This window comes from Triticum aestivum, chromosome 5A (assembly GCF_018294505.1).
Source record: "Triticum aestivum cultivar Chinese Spring chromosome 5A, IWGSC CS RefSeq v2.1, whole genome shotgun sequence".
Classification (NCBI taxonomy): domain Eukaryota; kingdom Viridiplantae; phylum Streptophyta; class Magnoliopsida; order Poales; family Poaceae; genus Triticum; species Triticum aestivum.
In genome coordinates, this window is record NC_057806.1 from 104,163,162 (window position 1) to 104,181,430 (window position 18,269).

Here is an 18,269-nt window from a genome sequence, read left to right on the forward strand (position 1 = left end):
TAGGATAAATGATGAGGTGGAGGAAAGATGTAGCGACCCAACCTCAGATGGTCAAGTCTCTGTGCTTAAGTGTCATCCCTGGATCGGTATGCTGACACACATAGTACTTGAGGATTTATAACAGAGGTAAATCACATGTATAAAGTAACGTAAATACTATTACCTCAATCCAAATAGCGGAAGTAACAACAAGGTTGTGGATTCCCATCAACACCAACGGCGAAGTTGAGTGTAGAAATCATAACCCTAACGCATCACTTACTCGTCGTAAGAATCCTGCAACATGAGACGTTGCAGCCACAAAGGGTCAGTACATTGAATGTACTAGCAAATTCACACCACGGGATAATGATGAATAAAGGCTATCACTACATGCATATTTGGCTGGTGGAAAGGCTCTATGGTTATAATGTTTTTGCGAAAAGCCAATTTTTCCCTACAACAAAGGAATAGATTTTATTTAACTATCATGGTAGTTGAAACATCATTGAGAAGGTTCCTCCAACTCAATCCCAATTAAAAGTAATTATAAACCCAACAATATTAATTTAGAGTGATGAGATACATATAATAACCCAAGGACTAGATACTCAAGATTTGTCCATAACCGGGAACACGGCTAACCATGATTAGTTTATACACTCTATAGAGGTTTGCGCACTTTTCCCCACAAGACTCGATCTCCTCCATTGGATTTCTCGCACTACATGATGTTTGAGAAACGGATGACTGAGACACAGTTTTTCACAAGCATTAACTCTCTACTCCAGATAGACTATACCACCTACAACCCACTACCTGCTAGTCTATCCCTTCAAGAGCTTCACACAACCTACTCAACTATGCTAGAGCCCATAATAGCTTGTGGCTGCACACAGAAGTTTCTAGCATGAAATATCACAGTTCCCTTTGAGCCTGGGTGGTGGACCGTAGGATTATCACATGGGTACTCTGGGATAACCTAGGACAACACTGGATTCTCCAGGTGCCCAACAAGCAATCCACCCAGATGTGTATTTAAGTTGCCACCTTAAGTTGAACCATTAATTAACAATCTCACATTTGTCATGGTTTCACTCAAACCCAATCCACGTCTACGAGCATAGCATAGAAATATAAGCAATACGTAGAAGTAACTCCCAAGAGTTTGATAATAACAGGGCAATAGGTTCTACCACATCAACTACTTCCCAATCCCACATGTTATCAAATCCTAACCATGCAATGTTTGAGGGTGAAACTAATGCATAAAAACTGGGTATGAAAGGGATATGATCAAAGTGTGAACTTGCCTTGTACTGTTGATGAAGATCATTCGCACTCATAACTTTTGATAGTTCTACTCGTCACACTCCACTCAATCTATCGTGATCAAGCAATAGTAACCACACATAAGCAATCACTCACACTACACCACAGCACTACATCCCAACAGCCAAATTGGTCGGGAATAAAAGTTCTGCCAACAAACAGTCAGTCAGGAAAGAGTATTGCCGACCAGTATTGCCGACCAATCATGTCTGTCGAGGAAAGTCCAGATGGGAAAGCCATTTCCCGACCGACATATATTTCCCGACCGACTACTTGTCGGCTATGGAGTATCTTTCCCGACCAACATTCTTTTGGGCCTGCCATGGGCCTTTCCCGACCAACAGTCCGTGGGTGCTACCATGGGCCTTTCCCGACCGACTATCTGACAGGTATTCTTTCCCGACCGACTATCTGACAGGGCTGACATGGACCTTTCCCAACCGACTATCTGTCAGGGAAATCTTTCCTGACCGACATTCCGTTGGGCCTTTCATGGGCTTTCCCGACTGACAGTTGGACAGGAATTGTTTTGCCGACCAACATCCAATTGCCCTCACATACAGATTTCACATACCAACGTCAATTGCCCTCACATACAGATTTCACGTACCAACAGAATATCAGTCAAGTTGCATAGTTCATAACAGTAACATGGTTGCCATCCAGCAAATAATAAATCAAAACCAAACAATAGTAACACGCATTAATTTTCACATATAAATAGTTCATCTGCTATGAACCAGTGACCATCCATGTTTCCTACAAACTGATGTAACTAATGAAATAGAGGAGACATTATGGTTCATTGTGTGAGCAAAACTTCCTTGCGTTGTTTTCTGAAATTTGTCTAAGAGGCACATCATCTGCCTGCTCCTTGCAGTGGGCAATACCCATCCTCACAGCCTTCCACCAACATCGTTGCATCATTCTCGTACTTGACATCAAAGCCTTCATTCTACATCTCATTGGAGAAAATCCTCCAGATTGAACATCTGCAAGTCAAAATCCCGAGTTAATATTATGCATCTGCTCAACAAGCCTCTGCTGAAACTTCTCATACAACATATTAGTAGTTACATTGCACAAACTCTAGCCTCTCTAATGATATGATTTCATTTTTGGAATACCAAAGTACAACCACAAGTTAGAAATTGTAGCATGTTAAGTATATTGATCCTATCTGCTTACTATTATATTTCTTTACAAAGGGAGTACATTTCTAACACCAATTACATTAAAAGCTTCTCCAAAATAGATCACTACCAAAATACAACCTTCTACCGCGGGAAGTACCAAAATACTACTTAACCATGGAGTTTGACCTTTCCATTTAGTGAAAAGTTCGATCTAATTAGAACTTTTCCCAACATGAGTTAAAACTAAACAAAAAAGCAAAATCAAAAGAATAAGACTGCACTACAATACATCAATAGGGTACCATTGGACAGCACGAGTGGAAGAGGTGAGGCAGAGTTGATGATGTTCTACTTACCGACCCCCGACGCTCCACACCACCACATGGCGTCACTGCCTACTGTGAGCATTGCCAAAGTTGTTTACTACAGGAGACAAAAATGAGACATTGAGAGACAGTCTGGTGGAGTGCTCATCTCCAAGAAAATGAACTGGGCTACAGTGCTACCATCCTATTGCAGTGGGGTACTAACGTTTTTGCCTTTTGCTGGGTAGGGGAGGGGGGTTACAGCCCAGGTTCGCCCTCTCAAAGCTCCACCACTTGATAAGCCAAGGTTCAGAGCAACATATTTATCAACCATCTTTTATTACTTTGTCAAATATTGAGAAGAAGGTGTACAACAACTATGAACCCAAGGATCCTAAATATAAATATAAAAAATGATCGCTTCTAGTTACTTTTGCAACTCCAAACAGATGAACTTGACTTTTGCTTCTCTGGATCGTATTTCTTGCTTAGAGAACTATGAGGACACCCCGATGAGAACAACGGAGAAAAATAGTTTGATTTCATTTGTTCACACCATTCAGATATTTAAAATATTCTGGAAACAGGGCAAACATAAGATGCTCTTCAGGTTAAATTTTAGGTTAAAGTATTGCATCCAAGCCACCCATCATTAGTGTCATATAGTTCTATCAGATTAATATACATAAAAAACACAATCTTGTGATCACATCATCAAAAACTAAATGCTCGAGCTTGAAATAAGTAATTGCAACCATGTGTAGCCTCACTTCTGCATACAACAATTTTCTACTCGTGTGTTTCTTAGAAAGTTACAAAGTTGTGTTTTATTATTTGTACCTGGACTGTGCGGCGACGTCAATGGGCCTTGCTGCTAGCTGCTGCATGGACTACGGCGACCCATAAGGTTGCGGAGGCGCAGCAGTAAACTGGTTCGCGGTTGAAGGGGACACTGTGGTGGTCTGGGAATCCTATAGCACAACACTCCTGGTTAAAACTCATTCACTCTCAGTGGAGTTATGATACTTTCAAGCAGTATTGTCTCTGGTAAATGGAAGTATGAAACTATAAAACATTGCGACAAAGATTTTGTTATTTCCATCTTTTGACAAATACTATACATGGAATTTCAATTAAGGACATGCTATTGCAGATCAATATTCATAACATGGGTAACATTTGGTCCTGAAGATATAGTAATATATCGAATTCATTTAATTAGATTTATTATGTGAGGACACTGGCAGGAGTGCAAATTGAACAAAGAAGGAGGCAGGACATCACCCACACCTTGCCTAACATTATTGCTATTTCATTTGTAGGATTTCTTCCATTAAACTTGGTAGCATATTTAGAAATACTTTCACAAATCTACATATATATGAAGTAGACATTGTAACAACTAATCAACTATATAACTACTGCCTTGAATTCGATAAGTACTATGCAGAATGTAGAATAACAACATAATAATTACATGGGAAAGGAAATTAGGAAACAAACTATGCAGAAATTAAACATGAGTGTAAACTGGACAAATAACATCTGCTGAATTTCTAGGGACTTTACTATCATCGACTGATGTCCTGCCTTTGTTTTCAAATGTTGGTTGAGCTAAAAAAATCCTACATGTCCTTTGTACAGAAGCATATGGGAGCTGCATTTGAGAAATGCTCTAAACATTGGGTTGCTAATATTAAAAAGGAGGATATACAATTTTGTGACCTTTTGGCTCACCGTAAGGTCCTTTGCTACATGGCCTCTATATAATCATATCTTTTGCGATCTTCTTACCCTTGATTCTGGTTGCAACTAGCAAAAGAGAAGTCTATTGTGTTGTAGGTTTCCACTAAAAACCTCAAGCTAGCATGTCACGTGACCAATACACCTCACCGGCGGCAATACATGTTCATCGCGCTCATATCCCGATGAATGTAATCAATCAAATAGCAACTAGTGATGGCTAAGGTAATTCTTTCAGAATTAACTAAACAAAAGTTTAATTTGATGACTCCGAAGAGTGGTGGGTAAATTAAGGAGTGGCTGTCATCAGCACTAACTATGTCTGAAGACTTCGTGCACTCTTGCTTTTAGTTACGTGTTCATACGTCGAATAGCACGAAACTGCGCATAACAATGGTAGCATGTTCGTTCAGGAGCATGTCTTCTGAACTAAAATGGAACCAAGCAAGTACGTTCATAGTGCCAGCACTAAAGGATCGATGGAACCATTTTTGTAGGTGATCGTTTCATTCTTTTGACAGAGACCTCCTACATATGGTTTGTGCAACAGCCAGGCAAGCATGCAGACAACAAAATTCAGACATGGTGTTCAGTCAGTTCAGAGAAAGCATGCATTCAGAAAAATTCAGTCAACCGAACTCCTTCCTGGTAAGGCGTGAAGCACAAGGACACTTTAAAGTGGATGACAAGTAGCATGTGAAGCCAGGCAGCAACTTCTACTCGTAAAGCATACAGCTGATGCTTAATGATATTCAACGGAATATATATATATGGCAATGAAGAATTTTCTATGAGAATATCAGTACATGAAGAGTATCTGGAAGGCCTGTTGCATATGCTACCTTCTTCTGGAAACCATCAAACAAACTAGTAACAAGTTAGATTTTCGGAAAAAACAAATACTCGTAAAGCATTTCTATGAACCTGAGAAATTTTTATCGGGAGAGCAACAGGCCGATGGATTCATGGATGGGTTCCAGTCTAGTAAGTTACCTGCATGTCCTGTGTGTTGATGGCGGGGGGCTCGTTGATGAGGAACCAGAACCTGGAGGAGCAAATGACGGCACTCGCCTGGAACCCAACCCTGATAGCTGCAAGGCGAGGTAGGGGAAGACATCGACGGGGTTGGACACCACGAGTAGCAGCGCCTCCGAGGAGTGCTTCACCACGGCCGGCACAGTCTTGTAGTACAGGGCAACGTCCCTCTGCAGCAGGTTGAACCCCGTCTCCCCCGGGATCTTCCCAGCGCGCGCCATGACGGTGACGACGCCAGAGTTCTTGTGGTCAGGGGAGAGCACCGAGGCAGATGAGAGGGTTCGAGCACGTGGGGGTAGGCGGTGTGGGGCAGCAGTCTAGCAGGTTCGCGCGGCGGCGGTAGAATGGCGCGGTGGCGCGTGGAGAAGGCGGCGGCAACGGCGGAGAGCCCAGGGCGGCGCGCGTGGGGAATGGGAAAGGGGAATTAGGGATTTGGCTCCGCGCGAGTGGTGCCTTATGCGTTGGGGGGAACTTTCACGGGCTTGGGCCAAATGTTGGCGCTATTTTTTCTCTACGCGCGCGCAGGCCCATTTGGCACAGACCGTTGGTCGGGGTTATTTCCCGACCGATAAATGGATGTGTATGCGAGCTTTCCCAAGCCACAGTTCGACATTAAATGTTCAGGTATTCCCGTCCAATGGTCTGCTACTGTTTATTGGTTTTCCCAACCAACTATCTATTACAACATTTCCCAATCAACTATTGGACGGCAATAGTATCTTTTCCCAACACATGTCTATAGGGAATGTAGTGTCGTGGTGTAGTGTCAGAAGATCGGGAAGAACGAAGAAGACAGTTCGGAAAACATCAAAACCTAGCAAATAACTTTTGCAACATAAAACAATTTCTAACAATACCAAAATTATGTGAATTTGGCCTTATCAGAAAGTTTAGGTCAAGAGCTTCGATTTGCAAAAAGAATCAACTAAATCGGAGTTACGAAACTCAAGTTATGTTCAAAAGAAGTTTGAATATGAATCTGAACAAAATTCGAAACTTGAAAATTTCAAAAAGTTGATGTGACACGTTCACTGGATAGGTGAAAACAAGACGAAGTTGTTTCATCTAATTTGGATAAACGAGTGAAAAATTATGGCTATTTGAGAAATCAGAGCCAAGCTGTTTTATGGAAGAAAAATAGCTACGGCTAAGGTCTAATGTATAAATACGTAGACTAATTGATAATCTAATTCTTATATCGTATTAGTCTAGAAATAATAAATTACGGAAGTATATAAAATTAAGAAAAACAAAGAAAGATACCTTTATAAGACAGAGAAAAAACGACTTTGGGGAGAAGAGACAATTTCCAAAAGTCGCGCCGGAAAGGAGAAATATATTTTTCTTAAATGAATCTAGTCAAACCAAAATATTGATTTTCCGACTTTGGAGGGAATCGATCTGAATGATTTTTGGAGGCTCTATGGGTCTATATTTATAGGTGGAAAATAGTTTTAAGGGTCAAAGGTTAGACAATATGGGACTAAACATAGACGAAAATATACGAAACAGAGAAAAAAAAGGCTAACGCCTCGCACGGGCCTAAAGGCCTCGGCCGGCCGCGCGCTGTATTTTTTTCCAAAGTCTATTTTTTCTGAAATTTGTTTAAAAAAACTAAACATTAACGAAAATAAAATTAAAAAAGACAAAAGAAAACAAAAGAAAAACGGGCCGGCCTGCTGCTATGCTACGCATGTGGGCGGCGGTTAGTTCCAGGCGCATGCGTAAATTTTTTTCTTTTTTTATATATAAGCAAAAAAAAACTGGATAACGATAATAAACTAAAATTTTATATAGGCATATAATATAGCAAATTTTCCAAAAAAAGATTTTCTACAACATGAACATTTCTCTAGTGCCAAATAAAATTCACAAAAATTCAAATAATTCAAACAATGCTACATCTACAATAAAACCCAATAAAAATCATTTTATAAATACCAAAATGATTTCAAAATTATTTCTCTCCAACTTTCTGATGTAGGGAATAATTTTACCCTATTTACCATTTATTTTATTTTTGGAGAAAAATAAATTGAATAAAACCCAAATAACTCCAAATTGAAAATAATTTCAAACGGACTTTAAATTTGATCCTTTTAAACTTCCAACTCGTATTTCATATATTTTGAAGAAGTCATTTTATCTTCTCTCATGAAAATCATTGAGTTGCTTAAATTTTCTGAATTTGAAATATTTCCAAATAAAATTCAAATCTTTTCAAAAACCCCTTTTCATTAAATTAAATGGAAGAAGCCATATCATCTTCTGTGGAGAGTTTTGTATTTGAAAAGAATTTGAATTCACGGAGATCAAAATGCAAAAAGGTGAAAGTTTTGGAAAGTCCTTATATTCCCTCTCATTTAACTTTCAAAAAGATTCGAATTTCACTCAATCAATCACACAACAATCAATCTATCTATTTATTATAACATTTTGCCATTGGTGTTGATGAGAATCCACAACCTAGTTGTTACTTCCGCTATTTGGATTGAGGTAATAGTATTTACGTTACTTTATACATGTGATTTACCTCTGCTATAAATCCTCGAGTATTGTGTGTGTCAGCATACCGATCCAGGAATGACACTTAAGCACAGAGACTTGACCGTCTGAGGTCGGGTCGCTACAAGATGGTATCAGAGCACATGTTGACTGTAGGACGTGACCCCTAGAAACTGGCAAGCCCATAGGAAAGATTTTTCTCTACAACTTTCTTTTCAAAAGGATCTTTTACTTCTCTTCGTTTCTGAGCTTTATCAAAATATTCCCTTTTAGTTAGACCATACCCCTTTCCCCTTTTGACCAGACGAGGATTTGACTGATGAGACCACTACAAGAAGTACAAGATATCAGACAACTAAGACCACTTCAGAATGAAGAGGATTTTACCGTAAATTATAATAATGGAAACTACAATGGTTGAGGACTCCAAAGACTAGGAGAATTTGATGGCTCTAAAGAATTCCTAGATTTGTATGACCTAGGAAATGCTACCCTTATGGAATTGTCACACTATTGAAGCTGTCAATACCCGAGATCAAGGTGTGTTGGAGAAAGACTGGACCACGGAGAGTTAAAAAATCAAAGTTTGTGTCAAGAAAACACTAAGGCAGGAGATATCAACTATGGACTGATAGCTCATGGCAGAGACATGGGCATAGACATGGCTATCCATGATGTTATCGCCCGCTTATGCTATTTGTGATCGTGCTGAGTTAAGCATGCATTTCTTCGAAAGGATTGGATGACAAAAGGGCGAATGGAGCACCTATCAGCAAAAAATGAAGTTTTAACCTTAGCCGGTGTATGACCAGGATCTGGAGTAGTACATCAAGAATTTTAAGATGGAGCTCCAGGAAGCCGTATTAGACAAGGAAGAATTTTGTGAAGAACTCAGGAACTAGAAGCTGAAAGTAGCCAAGCTGGAGGATGCAAAACCTTTATACCGGAGATTCACCAGGAACTTAAGGACAGTAGGACCATGGTTCATGCCAGGGATGTTGAAACCCAGAAGTTTGGAATGCAACTTCAGAATATTAAAGGACGTCATGAGAGACTTCGCGTCAACAGAGATGATATGGCAAAAGAACTTGAGAAGGACAAGCATGATCTGAATAAGCCATCGGAGACATGAAAAAGACTTGAAGAGTTTGGCGACCTTGAAGATTTATTGACCTTTAGAAGACCAAACCCCTGTTATATACATACGTTAGATGCGATGATTGTGAGCTGTCATTTTGTTTGATGCTTTCCGACAGCCAAAAAAATAAAACATGTCTCTTCAAAACTATTGTTTGCACTATGTGTATCCCTCTCCATCTCTCTTATCTCACCCCAAAACCCATGGACCCAATAGAAGACGAATGGAGATGAGCTTGTATTTTCTGGACCGATGAGTCAATTGGAGATGGACCGATGGATTCACAACATGGAGAATTATATGAAGAATAACCCCATAGTTGGAAAGGATATGACCCAACATGCTGTTCAAGTGCTTTGAAAGAGGTGCTGCTACTTGGTGGAGGATGTACCAAACCATCAATGGATGGCAGGGAGTAACCACTTGGAAAGAATTTAAGTTGACTCTGCACTACTAGGAAAAGGCCTACTAATGGCACACCAGTTTTGCCTACTAATGGCGCATCACTGGTGCGCCATTAGTATCACGCCACTAGTATTTATTACTAATGGCGCACCACTGGTGTGCCATTAGTATCTAGTATACTAATGGTGCACCGCACAATGCGCCATTAGTATATAACACCATGCGCCATTAGTATGCCTCCCAGGGGCCATATTTAACCATGTGCTTTGGCACACTAATGGCGCACTGCGGATGGATGCGCCATTAGTATACTTGGCATACTAATGGCGCACTCTTTGGTGATGCGCCATTAGTATACTTTGGCATACTAATGGCGCAATCTGTAGTGATGCGCCATTAGTATGAATATTAGGTTTTATTTTTTTTCTTTTCTGATTTTTGCACAGGTTACAAAATATATTATTTGGTAGAATATAGAAAGTAGCACACAGCAACATCAGATTCATCGAATCCAATAGAAGATTAGTCTCTGAATACAATTCATCATATTAGTCTCCGAATTCAAAAGACCGAACAAAGATAAAACATTACAAGTCTCGAGACCGCGAGTATCGAGCTTGTCTTCACATTACAAGTCGATATCGATCATCTAAACTACCATCACATAGAAGAGAGCTGCGGTCATCACGATGAGCATCATCATGATGAAACTGGTCTTCATCCGGTTCCTCCAACGCTCCCTCCTCTCTCCCGCTAGATAGCGGGCGTATCTAGATTCCGCCTCCGCCCTAGTGGTGTACCCTTTGTAACTTTTACCACTGAAACGGTGAACCTGTCTCTGACACTCCTCCCAGTTGTTGTAGACTCCGGGAACCTTACCCTTGTACACGACATACGACGACATTTCTATGCACAAGCCAAACAACAAACAATACATACATAAGCAATATATAAGTATGCAACAAAAGGATCGGAATAGAAAAGCAAGACATTAATAACACGATTCATGGTCCTACTAATAAATAGCATCGATTACATCTAAGTTGAACGACTGTCCAAACCAAAGAGACATACAATTCATTAAAGTTTAATTACAACATGAGCCAATCAATGTTTCAGAACTACACATCACTACTTTCAACTCGACTCATGGACAGGAGCGTGGATGAAGCCGCCGTCTGTCGTGATGGTCATGAAATCGCGGGCATTGTTAGCCTGCATTTGTAGCATTCCGTCTATCACAATGTTGGACGGTTGATATCTGAGGAAGAACTGCCCCGAGGTATGAAGGACATCTTGATGGATGATGTCCGCAAACTCCGACTGGATGCGAAAGAATTCTTGTCTGATGTCCGTGTCCTGGATTGCCGACAAGCTCGCGGCCCAATCTTTGAGATTATTTGGTAGCAGAAGGTGATGATGGTCCCTTACGATCGCCCGCATGTGATGGAGGGTGTAGTAGGCATCCTTCTAACCGCCAGGCGGCTGCTTAACGCAGCAGAACGTCGTATTGTCGGCGAACACGTGCTTGCCGTACTTACGAACTGCCCTGGTGAAGGTGCCTCCAGATTTGGCGTAGCCGGGGAGAACATCATCAAGAACTTTCTTGATATCTGTGTAGTCTATCTTGGAGTTACGGTTCGGGTTGAAATACGTGGCCATGGAATATTTCGGGCTTAAGAGGATGAGTGTGCAATGTGTGTCACTGCACAGAACACGGAATGTTAGAAAAAAAAGAACGATCGAAATGTAAGAAATCATATGTTACGGGGCGGTTAATGGATGACTTACTTGGGAAAGTAAGGCACAAGGAAGTTATCCTTATCTGGGTTTGCCAGAATGACGTCTTCGAGGTGTGAACTCGCGGCTTGGCGGTCCCCAGCGCTGCTCAAGAGCTTGGCACGCATGTAGAAGGGGTCTCTAATGATCCGCATCTCCATACTCAGCGAAAACAGCCGAACGAAGGTGTAGTGCAGCGGATGAAGGTTGAACATAGCAAAGATGTCATCAAACCATAGGACGATCGTACCCCCGATGGCGCCATCCACAAAGCCCTTGCCCTCTGGCACGTTGGCCACGAAAACCGGGTATGCCACATCATTCTCTCTGAGACGCCGCTTCTCCAAAGAAAGAACACTGTCGTGCAGACTCCGCATAGCACCGGTTGCAGCATTGAGCATATTTGTCGGTAGCATCGCCCTACCCGCCACATGCACCCTCCTCGAGATATCCTTAGGTGAAGGTGGCCCGTCCTGAGCATGGATCATACTCGGTGCCGCTAGCTCGCACTGGCGGCCTTTTTATTCTGCCGTTTCCAGCCCTTCTTCTTGATCTGCTGTAATGGGACCGAGTTCTGCTCATAGACCGCCTTCTTGAGCGTGTTGGGGCTGATAATATTTGGCACCTCCGCTATCTGAGGCTCGGTGAAGGCGGCAGCTGGAGGCGTCTCCTGAGAACTGAACGCCAGACGACGCCTGTTGCAATTGGGTTTCTCCGCCATACAAGCTAGATCGCGGTCGTCTTGTTTGGGTTCTTGAGAAGGAGGCCCACAGAACTCGTCACCGTACCCATGTTCGGCAAAGTACTTATCGACGTTGGTAAATGTACCATCGTCGTTGTCGTCGTCGTCCGGATCCTGTGCCATATGCATGTACGGATCCTGTGCCATAGGGATGTCTGGCATGTCCGGTAGCGTTGCGGCGTTCTTGCCATGGCTTGGCGCCGGCATGACTGGCGGTCTTGTCTGTGGAGTGGTGTCCCCCACCCCCAAGCGAATCTGGCTCTTCGGCCAAAGCAGGGGCCAGCTTACGCAGGCGCTGAGGGTCATCTCATCATCTTCATCGGCCCCAGCGGGTCGAATTGGAGGTAACAGCTTGTCGCAGCCTAGCAGCACCCGAACCACTTCAACCCTATACATTGTGGGTGGCATCGGATTACCGTGGAACACGGGGTTGCCCGGTTGAACGATTCTGCCCTTGGCGACATCGACCAACTCGCCGTCCACGAAGTGCAGGAGAGTGCAAGGAACGTCGGCGACGCCCTACGGAAACATGTAGGGCGTCGGGGATGCCCAGTCAAAGGCAAGGAGATGAAGTCCTCGGCCGAGAGGCTTAGTTACCGTGATGCCATTGAGCTCGGCTAATGTCGAGGCACCGCCAACGGGGGGCGTGCAACTGACGGAGGGGCCGCTTGCCAGCGAGGTGCCGGCCGGCGTACACCCGGGTGCATTAAGCTCCAATGCCGATGTCGGAGACACCAATACCGCCGCCGCCGGAGACACCAATGGCGCCGCCGCCGTAGACACCAATATAGCCGCCACCAAGACACCAATGGCGCTGCCTGCGCGTTGTGCGAATTGCTGGCCATGAAGCTGGGAATCGGGGGCGGCCCCTGTTGGCCACCCGCTATCCACGTCGTTATCCCATGAATCAAGGTAGGCATAATGCCGGTGAGCATCGATCCCAGTTGTTGTTGCACTTGCTCTTGGACCATCTCCAGAATCCGCGCCACTTGCGCCTTGAGTGCTTCAACCTCGCGCGACTGGCTTTCCGAGCTGGTCTTTTTCTCCTTTCGCCCACCAGCGGCATAGTATGGCAAACATTTTGTGGACAAGCCTTTGCCGGCCACACGACCAGCTGACGTTGGCTTATTGAGCTTATCCCTGTTTTTCATTATGTTCAACACCCTATTCAAAGGGGTGTCGAAAGGGGAGCTCTGAGATGACCCCACGCTACTGCTTTCTTTGTCCTGCGGAAGGAACGTGAACCATTTAGAAATATTGGGGATTAATTAGAATGCAACCATATGGAGCTAATTACGCGAGGGTGTATTCCTTACCAGAACAAGCTCAAGCTCCTTGGTCTTCGGATCCGTGGTAAGCTCCTTTGTTCCCGGGTCCTCCTTGTACCGGGCCCTGAGAAAGTTCCTGGTCTCACTACAGGAAACAAGTAATTTGCCGTCTATGGATCACAGACGGCAAAGACCTAAATCCAGACGGCAAAGACTTTGCCGTCAGGAAGCAGACGGCAAACTCAGATGACAAAGATAAGTCGGCAAAGAATAATTTGCCGTCAACTTTTTTATAGGGAAGACGACAAAGACTTTGCCGTCTGCCAATCCCAATAACACACGGCAAAGCAATATCTTTGCTGTCAGCCGAAACACAATCTTTTCCATCAGCCGATCTAATTTACAGACGGCAAAGTATTTTTTAATTTAAAAAAATTCACAGGACATTTTCTAAAACATTTCTCATGGCATTCTTTATAGATCAATTTACACACCAAGTCTATTACAATCTGTTCATAGAACACCTAACCATAAAACATTGGTAGCTACAACATTGTTTGTATATCCATTTACACAACTCAACATCAATATTTTTGATAATCAAGATATACATTCATGATACAGAGAAAAAGGGCCAAGCAACTCTGTCGCCCTGCTGCAAACCGCACCGGGCATGGGGCAGCGCCTGTCGACAGCCGCTCGGTGTCTTGCACCCAATGGAGACAAGCAGCAGTGGCCCTCCGCGCCCGGCGCTGCTCCCTGCAACGGCCGGTGAGGTGAGTGAGGCAGGCTCCGGAAGTCGGATAGCACGGGCGGAGGCGGGCACACGCGGGCGGAGGCGGGCGGTGCTTAGTGGCGCGGGCGGAGGCAAGCTTCGGCGGGCGGCGCCCGGTGGCGCGGGCAGAGGCAAGCTCCGGCGGGCGGCGCCCGGTGGCGCGGGCAGAGGCAAGCTCCGGTAGGCGGCAACCGGTGGCGCGGGCGGAGGCAAGCTCCGGCGGGCGGACACGGGCGGATGCGGATGCAGGGGTGCTGTACCTCCTTGTCCTCCTGGCCATGGACGTCGTCGTTGGCGCCGTCGTTGGAGAGCGCCGCTCCCGGCTGGCCTTGGCCAGCGCGCCGTCGAGGAGCGCCCTCATTCCGGCGAGGGGACGCCACGGGGTCCGGCGTGAGGACGCCGCGGGGTCCGGTGAGGGGACGCCGCAGGGTCCGGCGAGGGGACGAGGCGAGGTCCGGCGAGGGGAAAGTGGATGGGGCCGGCGGTGAGCTGGTGGCTGGCGAGGCGAAGCGAGGTGGTTGCGGGCGCTGCACTTCTCGATTTGGATCACAGAGGGAGAAACGAGAGAGAGAGAGAGAGAGAGAGAGATCGTGGTGGGCTGGGCCGCTCGGGTGGATAAGGTCAGAGCAGTGGAGCCCGTGGGTGCGTGGGTGCGTGGGGCGCGGGGGCGCGTGGGTGCGTGGGGCGTCAGGGGCACGTGAGGATGTGTGGCTCAGATCCTGCCATCTCATCGATCCATGTGATCGATCCGTGTATTGTGTTTCTTCTTTGCCGTCTGTGTTTTCTAATACAGACGGCAAAGAGCATATTTTGTCATCTGTAATAAAAAACATAGACGGCAAAGATCTTCGCCGTTTGCGGTTTTATCACAGACGGCAAAGAGCATGCTTTGCCGTCTGTAATAAAAAAACGCAGATGGCGAAGATCTTTGCCGGCTGTGTTTTGTATTATAGACGACAAAGAATGCTCTTTGCCGTCTGTATTTTTTTGCAGACGGCAAAGTCTTTTTTGCCGTTAGTTTTTCTTTGTCATCTTCTAATTACGACAAATCCACTCTTTGCCGTCTGCTTGAAGAAAAGCTGACGGCAAAGACGCCTCCTGACGGCAAATTAGCAGTTTCCTGTAGTGTCTGCTTGTCTTTGTATTTCTCGAAGCGGGGCGGTAAGCCTTGCTCGGCACGCTCCACGTCCTCCTTGTCCCATATAGGCTCCGCCACTCTGTAACCACCGGGACCGAGTTGGTGGACCCCTATGTTCAACTGCCGCATTTCTTTCCCCAACTGACTTGATTCGGAGGCTGCGGGGCTCTTGCACTTGATCATGAACTCCTTGTAGTCATCTTCGCTAATCAAAGGATATTTTGCCTTGATCTTCTCATAACTATCACCTTAGTCAATCATTGCCTTCACCGTGCTTTTCCAAGTAGACAGGGCCGTGCTCATCATCATGAGGGCGGCACCGTTCTCTTTATTACCCGAGAGGCGTGTGTTTGCGAACTCAGTGGGGAACTTGTATCGTTCGTGCAGCTTCGTGAAGAGGAGGTTGCGCAAATTCCCTCGGTCCTTATGCCTTAGGTTCTTGGTGTTGATCGAGGCGGTGCTCCGGAGAATGCACCCGAGCTGAATCGAGTACCCCTTGACTACGTGTTTGGGCGCCGTCAGATGCCTGTCGGAGTTCACTTCAGTAAATTCCTCCCTGACGGTGCCGAGCATGTTCGGGCGCTGGTCCTTCCGTTGCCTCTTCGGTTGGCTGCCATCTGTGCGTGCGTCGCCATCATCAGTGGTGGCATCCGCGGCACCATCATCAGTGGAGTCATCCCCGACGCCACTAGGGGTTGTGTAGTCAGGATCGGTGTCTTCCTCCAACTCTTGGGACAGCTCCCAGAATTGCTTGCCGCCCGAACTGCCGGCCTCATCGTTGTGGGCCATGTTTCGCTCTAAATAGGAAAAAAGTTTGCTCAAAAAAGTTGGTTATTGTCAAGGAACAAGATCATGGTCTCATCATTTAGGGTTTGTCAACACCGAGGCATCCTAAAAGCTAAGATTTTATCATTTAGGGTTTGTCAACGCCGAGGCACCCTAAAAGCCTAAGCGTACATCATTTAGGTTCTCATCGACACCGAGGCACCCTATAGAAGCCAAGTTAAGTTTTCATCATTTAGGGTTTATCGATGCCGAGGAAACCTAGGTTGGGCCTAATCACTTGGCACTAATCATTTGGCTCTATTGCCACCTATGTTGGGTTTATCATCTAGGGTTTATCGATGCTAAGGAGAATTCTAAGTTGGGCCTAATCACTTGGTTCTATTGCCACCTATGGTTTAATGCAACAAGAATGGAGGGGCAGTTGATCCTACTTAACTAAGTACTAAGATACCCCGGCCCATGCATTAGTCTTAAGTACCCCATATGTCCTATTTTTAGCAAAGTCATGCTAAAATTCACGGAAAATTTCAGCATGACCTTTGCGGAAAATAGGACATATGGAGTACCCGAATTTGCCGGAACGGAAGTTAATCGACAATCTGGCAAACTCAAGGGCCTCTCGGGGTACCTGCAAAATCATTATCCCCGTGTAATGAAGTCGCCAATGGGTCATTTCAGAAGATCACAAGTAGCATCGTCACAAGTACAACATCATCACAAGTACAGCAGCAGCAGCAGTGAATATAGGCATAACAGCAGCAACAGCAATTAAGAAAAAGTTGCAGAAGCTTGTAAAACTATACTTTGAAGTTGAAGCTTTTAAGAAGAAGAAAATCCAGCCAGATAACTTTCCTCCTTAAATCACTACACTGTTGACTGTTCATTCACTACACTGTTGACTGTTCATTCACCAAATTTACCATACAAATAGGAGTACTGTACTAGAGTACTCTAACATCCAGATAACTCATGATGGTGCAAAAAGTTCAAATGGTGAGTAGCTTAGCTTGGCATGTCTCAGACTCATTTGTGCACTGGTAACTAGTTTTTTACAGCAACCAACAACAACACTGATCAGGGAGCTGCCTGCATATTTCTAAAAGAGAAGGAAAATTCTGTTTGCTCGTAAACTTGCTGGAGGCTACAAAACTAGTGTAAGTTATTGTTGTTCTACACACACTTAGATCCAATTCATGACCATTTCAAGTTAAATTTTCTTCCTGTCTTCCAGGCCCATCTAAGCATGTCCGTCCACTCAATAACTCTGCGACTACTTCTAATGGAGGAGAGGAGGAACAGCAGAGGTGGATACTCACATCTGCTTCTGGTGGGTGTTGAGGTAGGACTTCTCGCAGTACTTGGAGGCGGAGTAGAGCTGCGGCCGCAGGTTCTTGAGCTCCTGCATCAAGACGGCCACCAGTACTAATGTGTTAACAAATTTCGGCCATTATAAGTGTATAACCAAGACAAAGCTCCTGCTCTCTCAAACTAAATGTTACTGCTAAGCTTTGATTTCAGGTCAAGACGGTGCCGATAAAACAACTTAACCTTTTTCCTTTCATATATCACCAGTCATTGCACGTTTCACTGCTAACATGTTTAAACCAAAACATTTGCTCATCTGAAGCATTATCACAAACACCTATGATGCAAAATCCTTTCACAAGTAAACCTTAACATGCACTGGAAAAAATCGTGCAGCAAGTATTCATCAGGAAATGGCCATCGTTATATTCTCACAATACCCAATCTAGCGCACGTACTCATCCAATGAAAAAATTAGGGGGAAAATGAACAGACAAAGGATGCAAGAGGAAGGAGGGAGGGGTGAGGGAAGAGGGAGGAGGGAGGAGGAAGAAGGGGGGGACGTAGGAGTGGTGGCTACCTACCTATGGATTGGTCGCCGGCGTAGCTCCGGGAGGAGGCGTTGCTAGGCGGGAGGCGCTGCTGGTGGGAGCGGAGGCGCTGCTGGGCTCCTGTGCCGGCTGTGGGGCAGCGGAGGCTTCGGACGGCTGGGTGCGCCGTGGCGTCGGGCTGCCAGTCGTGGCGGCAGGCCGTCGGCGGCGAGGACCGAGACGGCGAGGCGGGGCGCGGGGGTTGTCGGAGCGGAAAGAGGAGGCGTGAGGGTGTGGCGAGGGGGGGAAGTGGATCTGGTGAGGGAGGGACGAAGTGATTGGGCGAACAAGCTAGGGGGGAAGATTAC

At 45.1% G+C, this 18,269-nt stretch overlaps 1 protein-coding gene across 1 annotated transcript; it reads right to left on the bottom strand.

Moving 5' to 3' along the window:
- Window positions 1–3,642: 3,642 nt before the first annotated feature.
- LOC123106664 (uncharacterized) lies at window positions 3,643–5,751 on the bottom strand. The gene is made up of 4 exons (XM_044528758.1): window positions 5,489–5,751; window positions 5,302–5,362; window positions 4,043–4,123; window positions 3,643–3,723 (listed from the first exon to the last, which is right to left on the bottom strand). Exons 1-4 carry the CDS (start codon window positions 5,749–5,751, stop codon window positions 3,643–3,645), a joined length of 486 nt encoding a protein of 161 aa, XP_044384693.1.
- Between the last annotated feature and the right edge of the window lie 12,518 nt (window positions 5,752–18,269).